This window comes from Bos indicus x Bos taurus, chromosome 10, assembly GCF_003369695.1.
Source record: "Bos indicus x Bos taurus breed Angus x Brahman F1 hybrid chromosome 10, Bos_hybrid_MaternalHap_v2.0, whole genome shotgun sequence".
NCBI lineage: Eukaryota > Metazoa > Chordata > Mammalia > Artiodactyla > Bovidae > Bos > Bos indicus x Bos taurus.
Genome location: NC_040085.1, coordinates 42,022,523 through 42,035,325, shown reverse-complemented (window position 1 = coordinate 42,035,325; position 12,803 = coordinate 42,022,523). Strand labels below are relative to the sequence as shown.

Below are 12,803 nucleotides of genomic sequence, written 5' to 3'. Positions count from 1 at the left end.
GAACAGAACTTGTTTGTATGCAGGGGACTTACTGTACCCAAAGCATGCAAAGAACTCTTAAAACACAACAATAGCAAAAAAATATTAAATTGGGCAAAAGATCAAAACTTCATCAAATGAGGTTCAATGACAAAAAAGCATATGAAAAGATGTTCACCATCATATGTAATTAGGTAACTGCAAATTAAAACAAACAGAGATCACTACAAATCTAATAGATGATCTGACAATAGGTGATCTGACAATACTAAATGCTGGCAAGGATGTGGAACACCAGGAATCTCTCATTCATTCATGGCATGGTTACCAAATGGTGAGCCGCTTCTCACAAAATTAAACTGCCAGGTGCTGCACAAAGAGCATTTTTGAACTTCATCAAACACATTATTATCCGTAGACCCTATACTGGTTATACCTGATAATTATTTCCCTCAATAGCCTCCAAAGAAGAATGAGTCTTTTACCACAGTCAGTGTGATTGAAAACCAAAATAGATAAATTCAAATATTTTCCTTATATAAGTATAAGCAGAATCAGAGAAAAGAACTGGTTCCATCATTATTAAAATGTTCTAAACAACCATCCAATAAGATCATGTACGCAGGTTAAACTACTGCCTCCGTGAAACTTTTTTCCAGTTTATGTGATTCAGTGTTCTTGGCTTCCCCAACCCACACCAGTGTCTCCAGCCTCTACAGCACCACAGAACATGTTCATACTTCTTTGTAGCTTTTTTTTTAGTGTTTTTGTAATTCATTTAAAAAATACATACAAACAACAAGGGAAGAAAAAACCTCTTCTCCCACCAACTAATGAATGTTGTCGTAAGGGCCAAGACATGATTTTATCTTAGGGGCTTTTCAACTAGCAGTGAAAGCAGCTGTTCAGTAAGCTTTGCTGAAAGGTATGTACAAGTACATCAAATTCAAAATAGGTATTTGTCTACTCTCATCAAACTTGATATTATGAACTTAATGCCTTTTAAAGATTTCTGATACCTTATCTTTCTTCTCCCATACCTGGTTATCCCAATATATGAAACTTCCTGCTTGGTTTCATTGTTGACCAGTGAAAGCCCAAGACTATGGAGAGAAAAAGTTATTTCGTGATTGGCCTGCTCCATTTCTTCTGCCTGCAGAGCTTTGGAAACCAAGGCAACATCATCAGTGAAAAGCAAGACTCTCTGGCGCCCATCGAGAAATGATACCCAGTGTATCTGGATGTTTGCATCATAGGCAAACTGTCCACATTCATCCTGTGGGAAAGAAAGATTTCATATTAAAACCACAAACAGTAAGCTTTTATTACATAAAGTTGAACTGCAGTAGCTAGGAAAGCATGACTATAAATCAGAAAACCATCAAAATAATATAAATTAATTAAAGTTATGTGTTTTGAAACATCCTCACCAATTTTTTCAAACTGTAACAGATCAATAGTGCTTATTTTTTTAAAACCTTAGTTTAAGTTACCTAGTTAGGCTCAAAGGGTACTCAGGAGGAATAAGAATCTCCTTCAAAGGCACCAATGGCATAAGATGCTTACTTGTCTCCCAGATAGAGAACAGAATGGTTTAAAACTTTACTGGAAATGTAATATCAGATAAAATTAGGTTTTAATACTTTATAATGCTGCAAGTATTTATATAAATCACACTGTTAAACAGTCAAACTATGGTGATCAGTTTGTATTAACTTTCACTAAGAAGAGCCTTCTTGGCTGACAGTCTTTTATAGCATTTAAAAATATTAGGCTTGATTTGGTGCATGTCTTCAGAGATTTAAATAATGATTTTTTTCATTCTGGACTTAACAAATAAAACAACAGTTCATTTCAACACGAAGTATAAGAACCTAATATGTGATTTTCATTTCATGCTTTCTTGGGACACAAAAGCCAAAAACAAAGGATGTCACCAAAAGCACAGAAATGGTTGGTATTTGCTGTTCTCTGAAACTGATCTACAGCTTTTAACATATATCAAAGTAGATGGCCCAATTTTTTAGTCTAACATGATTAAATTTTATAAATGTTTCAGAGATACCTACTAAAGAAGGTGAATTTTCTCCTTGTAAACTACAAAATTTGATATGCTTCCTGGTTCAATCTTAGTTATTATTCAAATGCTCTCCATTCGTTTTCAATCTATTGGATCTGTTAAAAATTAAATAAGGTATATTTTAAAATATCCCCAGGCAACAATGTTTCAGTTGACTTCCAACATTTTCAGTTACACATTTTGATGCAATATTATTCACTGCATGAAGGTTTATGGCTATCATGACTTCTTTGTCACATTATCATATTCTATTTAATGATTTTTGCTTTGAATCATAAATTGTTTTTTTACTTTTGTTTACTTGTTAAATCTTTATCATTTCTTCATGCTTTTAACTTTCTGTGCAGTTAAAGCAGATCTCATGTAAATAGCATCTGTTAGAAACTACTTTTTAACTTAATCTGAATGTGATCTTTTAATAGGAGAATTTAAACCATTTTCATTTACTGACATACTTGATGGGAAGCACGGTTTAGTGGGAAAAGTCCAGGGACTATGAAGTCAAGAAGATCTGGTTTTGAATTCTAACCAGCAGTTCTAAGTTATAAACATAAGAATTTATGATACTATATAATAAGCATTAACATATGATATATTCAACAAAATGTACTGACATTTGCCACTTACTATATACTTCCTTAGGCTTCCTTCTTTTACTGTAAGAGCAAATTTTTCTTTATTTTCATTTTCTCAATTGTTTTAGAATTCTTTTATTACTCACTTTGCTTCTATTAATTGGTATCCTTTTTAAAAAAAGTCATCTTTGATCTATATTTCTGTAATTAAAATTTAGGATTAAATGCTGTTAATATATTCTGTTCATAACATACTATTTCCTTGCTCTCCCTTTCATTTTATTTTGTTGTCTTTGTCTTTTGTTTCACCAACTTTCTCCTATCACAGTTGTCATATGTTTATAACTTTGGGAATCTCAGGCAAACATGCTGAAAATTTTCTCTGGTCCTTCTGTGGTAAAAAAAAATTTTCAGAAGTGTGATCAGCTTCTGAATCTTTAGGATCAGGCTACAGTTTTCTCCTGAACTATTTTTTCGTAAACCCCATGTTTGTTTTTTTCCTGTTTATTCACACTTAAACATCCGCTGGATCACTGAAAAAGCAAGAGTTCCAGAAAAACATCTATTTCTGCTTTATTGACTATGCCAAAGCCTTTGACTATGTGGATCACAAAACTGTGGAAAATTCTGAAAGAGATGGGAATACCAGACCACCTGACCTGCCTCTTAAGAAACCTATATGCAGGTCAGGAAGCAACAGCTAGAACTGGACATGGAACAACAGACTGGTTCCAAATAGGAAAAGGAGGCTGTATATTGTCACCCTGCTTATTTAACTTATATGCAGAGTACATCATGAGAAACACTGGGCTGCAGGAAGCACAAGCTGGAATCAAGATTGCCAGGAGAAATATCAATAACCTCAGATATGCAGATGACACCACCCTTATGGCAGAAAGTGAAGAGGAACTAAAAAGCCTCTTGTTGAAAGTGAAAGTGGAGAGTGAAAAAGCTGGCTTAAAGCTCAACATTCAGAAAACTAAGATCATGGCATCTGGTGCCATCACTTCATGGGAAATAGATGGGGAAACACTGGAAACAGTGACAGACTATTTTTTTGAGCTCCAAAATCACTCCAGATGGTGGTTGCAGCCATGAAATTAAAAGACGCTTACTCCTTGAAAGGAAAGTTATGACCAACCTAGACAGCATATTAAAAAGCAGAGACATTACTTTGCCAACAAAGGTCTGTCTAGTCAAGGCTACGGTTTTTCCCATGGTCATGTATGGATGTGAGAGTTGGACTGTGAAGAAAGCTGAGCGCCGAAAAATTGATGCTTTTGAACTGTGGTGTTGGAGAAGACTCTTGAGAGTCCCTTGGACTGCAAGGAGTCCATCCTAAAGGAGACCAGTCCTGGGTGTTCATTGGAAGGACTGATGCTGAAGGTGAAACTCCAATCCTCTGGCCACCTCATGCAAAAAGCTGACTCACTGGAAAAGACCCTGATGCTGGGAGGGATTGGGGGCAGGAGGAGAAGGGGATGACAGAGAATGAGATGGCTGGATGGCATCACCAACTCAATGGACATGAGTTTGAGAAAACTCCGGGAGTTGGTGATGGACAGGGCGGCCTGGCGTGCTGCGATTCATGGGGTCGCAAAGAGTTGGACACGACTGAGCGACTGAACTGAACTGAATTGAATGAGGAAAGTGCTTTACAGTACTGTGTGGATTTTCTTTGAATTCCCTTTTCATGTACACCTGAGCCTCAGAAGAATTCCCTTCTCAGATCAGCCAGGAAATGGCTAACTGTCTTGTTTCTAGCTTAATTTTCATAACCTGGCAGATCACCAGTTGACTAAGGCACAATAATCTATTTCTTACTGTCTGGTTTTCTAACACCGAATAGAACAGAAACATTTAAAACCACAAGCCTGTGAATACACTACTGCCAGGATTCTTTATGATTTTGCCTGAATTTATAGACCTTGACATAGTCTTTCAGGATGGCGATACCGTTCTTTCTCCAGTATCTGTGTACTGCCTTATGGGAGTTGTGGTTGCCGAGGAGCATGAAATGTGAGGAGAAAGAAAATAACACCAGCATAGTACAGGGATCCCTGGTCAAGCTAGCATGTCTCTGAGCCAGAGACCTCATTGTAACAGGGAACTTAAGCTCCTCTCTACCACTTACCACTTGAGGGTTTCTCTGTTGTAAAAAGTAAAGCAGGCAACAGAGCTCCATCAAATTTTCATGGCAAAAATCACTCCAAGAATCTCATAACCATCAGTCTGATTTTTCAAAAGTCTCTCTCTTTTATGGGTATTTCAGAGAGAATATAGGAGAGGGTAATTCAGTCACTCTTGGCCAATTACTATTTTAAATAACCAAGAAAGCTTTTATGACAACTGGCATTATCAGACAGTGGAATATGACACTGTAAGAACTTTTCAGCATAGAATATAATCCTACAGAAACTAGGTACCACTCGCGGAGGACCAGTGTCTATATTGGAGGGAGGGTGGCAGATGAATTCTTTTACTTTTATAAGTATTTATTTATTTGGCTCCACTGGTTCTTAGTTGTGGCATGTGAGATCTCAATCTTTGTTGTGGCATGCGAGATCTTTAGTTAAGGCATGTGAACTCTTACTGTAGCATGTGGGATCTAGTTCTCTGACCAGGGATCAAACCCGAGCACCCTGCATTGAGACCATGGAGTCTTAGCCACTAGACCACCAGGGAAGTTCCTGGCAGATGAATTCTTAAGCCCTTCTCAAAGTCTAAGTGTCTAGGAAATAACATGTTTAATTAATTTAGCTACCTAAATAGTATTTCCATAAGTAATTAATTATATTTCTTATATGGATAATTTACTACTGTCATACTCCTTTAATTAAAAAACCATATGGCTTTGATAGGGAAACCTTGCCTTAAAAAATCTTACAGCTAACAGTGGTATACAAAATAAACCTGTTTTTTACTTAGCCTCAAAACTCCTTCCTTATAAAAAAAAGTAAATAAAAAAGTACTGGTCTTAGGCAAGCTGAAACAGACGCAAATAAAGTATTTTGACTGATCTAGGACAAAATATTGGTGTGAACTATTTACCAACTAAAGCCCCAAAGCAACTTATTTTGAAAATACTTGCAATTCATTTTTAGTTCAATAAAGAAAAAGCTGACAGTGTGAAGCTAACTTGTCTACTTCCTTTGTTATCAGGCACTTTCCTGGTGGCTCAAACGATAAAGAATCTGCTACACTGCAGGAGGCCTGGGTTCGATCCCTGGGTTGGGAAGATCCCCTGGAGGAAGGCATGGCAACCCACTACAGTCTTCTTCCCTGGAGAATCCCCATGGACAGAGGAGCCTGGCAGGTTACAGTCAATAGGGTCGCAAAGAGTCGAACACGACTGAGCGACTAAGCACAGCACACTTCATATGATACCCATTCACATCAGATGATACCTTTAACAGATCATGTTCCCCAACATTTTCTGCATAACTCCATTTAAGCTTTCTGGTACCAGTGGGATCTTCCCAGGCAAAGAGTCGAACTTGTCTTGGCAGCAATACCATTTCTTCCTTTGACCCGCTGAAACACAAGCGACAGAGGGAAGGTTAAAACACCCTGGCCTTGAGAAACGTAGACCTGTGGTTTATCGAGGAGGGGACTGGCACAAACATGGTATAAAACTGCCTTTGTTAATAAAACACAACTGTGCCTAAAAATGAGTACCCTAAAATGTCCAAATAACTAATGATTTTGAGGCTTGAGGGAAAAGAATATTGCTCTTTCTGAAGCTGCAGTATATTCTGAACTGATCCAGGTAAGATGGCACTAACAAAATTCATGAAGGGAAACAGACTGGTACCTCAGAATTCATCTACAGAAAAGGTTGTGAATAGTAAACGTTTTAGGAGCAGAGAACTGTACTTGGTACTCAAATTTGAGATTTTAATCAAAAGCAATGCATAAGAAGTAAGAGTCTCAGAAGAGAAAACAACAGGTCTGTTCCACTGCTACTCCAAGTGTGGTCTCTGGGCCAGCAGCACTAGCATCACCTCGAGCCTTGCTGGAAAGTGCAATATTCTGGGGCCCACCTAAAACCAACTAACTCAGAACCTGCATTTTTACAGGATTTCTAGGTGTTCTTAATACTGATATTTAAGTTTAAGGAGTACTGGTCTAGATAACACAAGAAACTTTGCAGAGAACTAAAATAAAACAAAAAGTAACCCATTTAGGGTTTAATCTATACTTTCAAATCTCTCAGCAGATTCAAGCCATGAGAGTTAAGAATACGTTAGATCCGGAAAGCATTAATTTTTAAAAATTTATTTATCTATCTTTGGCCGTGCTGGGTCTTCACTGCTGTCTGAGGGCTTTCTCCAGTTGCAGTGAGTAGCGGATACTCAGGAGAAGGCCATGGCACCCCACTCCAGTGCTCTTGCCTGGAGGATCCCGTGGACGGAGGGGCCTGGTGGGCTGCAGTCCATGGGGTCGCGAAGAGCTGGACACGACTGAGTGACTTCACTTTCAATTTTCACTTTCATGCATTGGAGAAGGAAATGGCAACCCGCTCCAGTGTTCTTGCCTGGAGAATCCCAGGGACGGGGGAGCCTGGTGGGCTGCCATCTATGGGGTCGCACAGAGTCAGACACGACTGAAGCGACTTAGCAGCAGCAGCAGCGGATACTCTGCTGTAGCATGCGGCCTTATTGTGGTGGCTTCTCTTGTTGTGGAGTTCAGGCTCTAGAGCGCTTGGGCTTCAGTAGTGGTGGCCCGTGGTCTCACCAGTTGCGGAACATGGGCTCTGTTGCTCTGAGGCATGAGGGATCTTTCCAGACCAGGGATCGAACCCATGTCTCCTGCATAGGCAGGCAGACTCTTAACCTCTGGATGACCAGGGAAGTCCCAGCAAGGCATTATTTTTTATATATTTATATGCATGTGTGTGTGTATACATATATATAATGGGTATTATTATTTTATATTATATATACATACATAAAAATAATGCCCTGAAGATTTATAATAATAATTCTTTGCAAATATATTATTACATATTTTAAGAATCTAAAGCCCCCTGTTTAATGGCATCACCCAAGCTAAACAACAGCACACACAAGGACAACAAAATTCCTGTCAGTCTGTACTACAATACATTCAATATCACTATTTAATCTTCCACTTAAATCTGTCTTCAGCCCTCTACCCTCCTGTTTAATATTCTACTATCCAACCAAAAAAATACGATTTATAGAGAGAAGTTCACTGAGCATCACGAGACCACAAAAGAACGGTACTGCTTAAACAAGTTCACAGTTCCTTGTATCCAATTCTGAAATATAAAAAGCTTCAAAATTCCAAATATTCTTCTCTTAAGTTTGGTGTCCAAACTCATGTGGCAGCAAAACTTATCTGAACTGATGGGAAACTATTAATACTTTCATTTATCTCACTTATTATAAATGTTTACATGTTTTGCTGCAGGAATACTAATGTGTTGGTTACAGAATACTGCTTCAGAACTTGCTAGGGCTATTAGCAATACGCATCCCTATTACCTTTCTAAAATCTGAAAACACATGGAAGGTGAAACACATTTAGATCCAAGTATTTCCTAGAAGGAACTGTGGACCAGTGGGCTTCCCTGGTGGCTCAGCTGGTAAAGAATCTGCCTGCCAATGCAGGAGACACACAAGACCCAGGTTTGATCGCTGAGTCAGGAAGATCCCCTACAGAAAGAAATGGCTACCCACTCAAGTATTCTTGTCTCAGAAATCCCAAGGACAGAGGAGCTGGCAGGCTACAGTCCATGGGGTTCCAAGAGTTGAACACAACTTAGCAACTAAACCATCGAAAACAAATCATATTTTCTAAGAACCCTTTTTATTTCATACCTCTGTTTATATGTGAGGATGTTCCATGGTGTGTGGTTTATTATTAGGGCAGGTGCACATCCCTCATGGTAGTCAGAAAAGCTGATGACAGTTGAATGTGGAGCAGTATCTACATCCACCAAGATACCCCCATTCTATTGCAGAAAAAAGGAGTATGTCTGAAGCATTGGTTTAAACTGCACGTTACATTTAGAATTTCAATCATTCATATAGATATTAAAAAGTCTGTTTTCTTAAATTCCTACAGAAAATCACATTGGCTCTGATCTCTTACAAACATATGTACAGCATTATATATTGTTAGAGTTAGCATACCTTCAATTAATTATCAGGATATTTTACAGCACGTCTTAATAAAATATTGTAAAGCAAACTTTAAAAATCAAAAATATTTTATTTTAAAAACAGGAAAACATACCAGATCTTCCAAGCTCAATAAAGTGCCATTATCCTGTTGGTTATAAAAGAATGGCCTGGATGATCCCTCACAGCTCACCACTCTCACACAAAGTTTGCCTGAAAATTTCTCAGGCCAAAATGGAAGGTTCTGAAAATATGGAAGTCAAATATCAGTCTTAATACTATGGTAAGTAAAACAGTGGCTAATAAAGTTTTAAATTCTAATTCAGATCATAACTCAATTATCACTGTTTCTTAAAATAGCTCCTTTACATTTCATATTGAGATTATTGACAATATAATGATTATTTATGAAGCCTAAGAAACTCCATCAGAAGAATAGATGTATTAGTCTTCTCATACTTACAGAATAATTACAATATGAGGAACTGAAGTGCTATTAAGAACATCTCAAATATCTTAAATATTTAAAAATTATAATCTTAATATTTGCTTTTATGAATTGTACTATGAATTCTTTCAGAGTATCTTGTCCTAGATAAACCACAAGGCAACTGAAGGCAGAGGACCTTGCTGGCACTCCTGACACTATCCCCCTATAGCTGTTTGATCTTAATCTTGACCTTTTTGAGCCTCAGTTTCCTATCTGTAAAACTGAGATTTTAGTTCATAAAACAAAAGTTCCTCACCCATGACAGAATACTGGGTAAAAGCTATTTCGGAAAAGAATACTACTACTATCAAACTCACATCAAAGATAAAAAGATAAGGAACACGTATTTGCTGCCAAGTCTATGGAGATCATTCTAAGTGCCTTGGAAAGCCCATGCCTCTTAGAGGTCTAACTTTGTATTGTAAGTGGAGTCCCTCCTCTTAAACTTTTTGCCAAGCAATTTTAAAGATAATTTTAGAATTCTTTTTAGATGTACAGAAAAACAGTCCTATCCTTAAGTCAGCTGGTTTGGTTGAAAACTCAGGCAAATTCAAGCAGTAATGCTTGTTGGTGCACCTGCCCCCTCCCCCACTTTCCTTATTCTCTTCACTTCACCTCTTGTTGAGTCTGCAAAGTTTTGTTCAAATACCAGCCCTTCTATGAAACATTTTCTTTTGATCTAGGCCACAATGATCTCAATCTCCAATAACCTTACTGACCTAAAAAAAAAAAACAGATTCAATTTCCTTCTCTGTAAAGTAAGGTGGTTGAATTTTGGGGATTTTTTCCAAGGAAACTTCCAGTTCATCTATTCAGAGATCCTATAACCACCTATCAGTCAGTTCAGTTCAGTCGTTCAATTGTGTTAGACTCTTTGTAGACTCCATGGACTGCAGAACACCAGGCTTCCCTGTCCATCACCAACTCCTGCAGCTTGCTCAACTCATGTCCATTGAGCTGGTGATGCTATCCAATCATCTCATCCTCTGTCGTCCCCTACACCTCCTGTCTTCAATAGTTCCCAGCATCAGGGTCTTTTCCAATGAGTCAATTCTTCACATCAGGTAGCCAAAGTATTGGAGCTTCAGCTTCAGCATCAGTCCTTCCAATGAATATTCAGGACTGATTTCCTTTAGGACTGACTGGTTGGATCTCCTTGCAGTCCAAGGGACTCTCAAGAGTCTTCTCCAACACCACAGTTCAAAAGCATCAATTCTTCGGCATTCAGCTTCCTTTACAGTCCAACTCACATCTATACACGACTAGTGGAAAACCATAGCTTTGACTAGATCAACCTTTGTTAGCAAAGTAATGTCTCTGCTTTTTAATATGGTGTCTAGGTTGGTCACAGCTTTTCCTCCAAGGAGCAAGCGTCTTAATTTCATGGCTGCAGTAACCATCTGCAGTGACTCTGTACCCCCCAAAAATAAAGTTTGTCACTGTTTCCATTGTTTCCCCATCTATTTGCCATGAAGTGATTGGACCAGATGCCATGATCTTAGTTTTTAGAATGCTGAGTTTTAAGCCAACTTTTTCACTCTCCTCTTTCACTTTCATCAAGAGGCTCTTTAGTTTTTCTTCGCTTTTTGCCATAAGGGTGGTATCATCTGTGTATCTGAGGATACTGATATTTTTCCTGGCAATCTTGATTCCAGCTTGTGCTTCTTCCAGCCCAGCGTTTTTCATGATGTACTCTGCAAATAAGTTAAATGAGCAGGGTGACAATATACAGCCTTGGTGCACTCCTTTCCCAATCTGGAAACACTCTGTAGTTCCATGTCCGGTTATAACTGTTGCTTCGTCAAGTGGGCCTTAGGAAGCATCACTAGGAACAAAGCTAGCGGAGGTGATGGAATTCTAGTTGAGCTATTTCAAATCCTAAAAGATGATGCTGTGAAAGTGCTTGCACTCAATATGCCAGCAAATTTGGAAAACTCAGCAGGGGCCACAGGACTGTAATAGGTCAGTTTTCATTCCAACCCCAAAGAAAGGCCATGCCAAAGAATGTTCAAACTACCATACAATTGCACTCATCTCACACGCTAGCAAAGTAATGCTAAAAATTCTCCAAGCCAAGCTTCAACAGTACATGAACCATGAACTTCCAGACGTTCAAGGTTGATTTAGAAAAGGCATAGGAACCAGAGATCAAATTGCCAACATCCGCTGGATCATCAAAAAAGCAAGAGAGTTCCAGAAAAACATCTACTTCTGCTTCATTGACTATGCCAAAGCCTTTGTCTCTGCGGATCACAACAAACTGTGGAAAATTCTTTAAGAGGTGGGAGTACAAGACCAGGTAACCTGCCTCCAGTAGCTTGCCATATATTATCTTCTTCTATGTATTAAGAGAGTCTTAAGCCTTCCAAGATTGGATGCTTCTTGAATATAAAGACATTATCTTGACTACTGACAGAATAGTACATTATTTATATGTACATTTTACAGTACATATCCACATTTATACACATAGGAAGAACCATAAAATGAGTGTTAACAGTCTAGACTAGTGATAAATATTATCAACAATTCTTTCTTCTTTTTAACATATGCTTATAGTATGAAAGGGAAGTCTTTCTAAGCTGGCTGTCATAGTTTAACACACAAATATGGTAGCAAAGTGATTATGACAGAGAGATATATAATTCTTATTTACATGTCGATATTTACTTGTACATTTTAGGAGCCAATTATATCAAAGGAAAATTATTACCTCTGAAGAAGCAATATAGTTCCATTTACTAGTTGGCAGTGAGCCATCAGATGCAATTTCACCAACTTCTAGTTCTAATGATGACTTGTTCTCAATGGTATAAAAGGGAGTCAAAGTAACTATTCGTGTAAGATTAAAAGTGCTCATTTTGATGCTGACACCAACCTGTGGAAAGGAAACAAACAAGTTTATCATTTCCCACCACTCTACACACCTTGAAACACACACAGCTATTCACTCACAGTCTTCTTCAAGTATTTTAAAATAGGATTTCTTAAAAAAATAAAGTAACTAAAAAGAACCATATTCCATGACTATCTTCTCACTAAGAAGAAAAATTTCAGTTCCTTAGTCTGGGACCAGCAGAAACCAATTCAAGAAATATCAATCAGTAATTTAACAAATGATGACTTGTAATAACAAACTTAATTTTTAAAAATCCTTTACTTTTACACATTCCAAAATAAATTGTTTTAAAATCAGTGTACAGTTTCCTTTGCTGCTTTATTCTCTCTGCTATCAATAAAATGAAATAAAAATTTTAAAGAAGTAATAAAACAAGTGAACTAGTATCAGATTATTCAAATTGTTGCAGTGAAATTTAAGATTTAAGGCTTTTTGGCAGGGAGTGGTATGGATGTGGATTCTAGTAATTCTGAATATTTACCAAATTCCTTCCTTAAATGTATTCAAATCACTGTCTTAAACTTTGACAAATTTAGGCTTTGCTTTGCTACTAACTGTACTAGAAATTAAGTAGACAGACACAATGTAATAGTAGACATCCTCCATGTAATACCCTGAATTCACATTTCTA

At 37.7% G+C, this 12,803-nt stretch overlaps 1 protein-coding gene across 5 annotated transcripts in view; it reads right to left on the bottom strand.

The window, feature by feature from the left end:
- Nucleotides 1-12,803, bottom strand: part of VPS13C (vacuolar protein sorting 13 homolog C) — a 181,570-nt gene that overhangs the window by 30,320 nt on the left and 138,447 nt on the right. For 4 of the 5 annotated variants that reach the window (XM_027553846.1, XM_027553847.1, XM_027553848.1 and 1 more), the window contains 5 exons: nt 11,987-12,151; nt 8,899-9,027; nt 8,481-8,614; nt 6,042-6,168; nt 1,020-1,255 (listed from right to left, as the gene is read on the bottom strand). In XM_027553846.1, the coding sequence (XP_027409647.1) occupies nt 1,020-1,255; nt 6,042-6,168; nt 8,481-8,614; nt 8,899-9,027; nt 11,987-12,151 (791 nt within the window). Of the gene's footprint in view, nt 1-1,019; nt 1,256-2,063; nt 2,155-6,041; nt 6,169-8,480; nt 8,615-8,898; nt 9,028-11,986; nt 12,152-12,803 lie in introns of those variants that run through there. The other variant, XM_027553850.1, reaches the window with a different exon arrangement.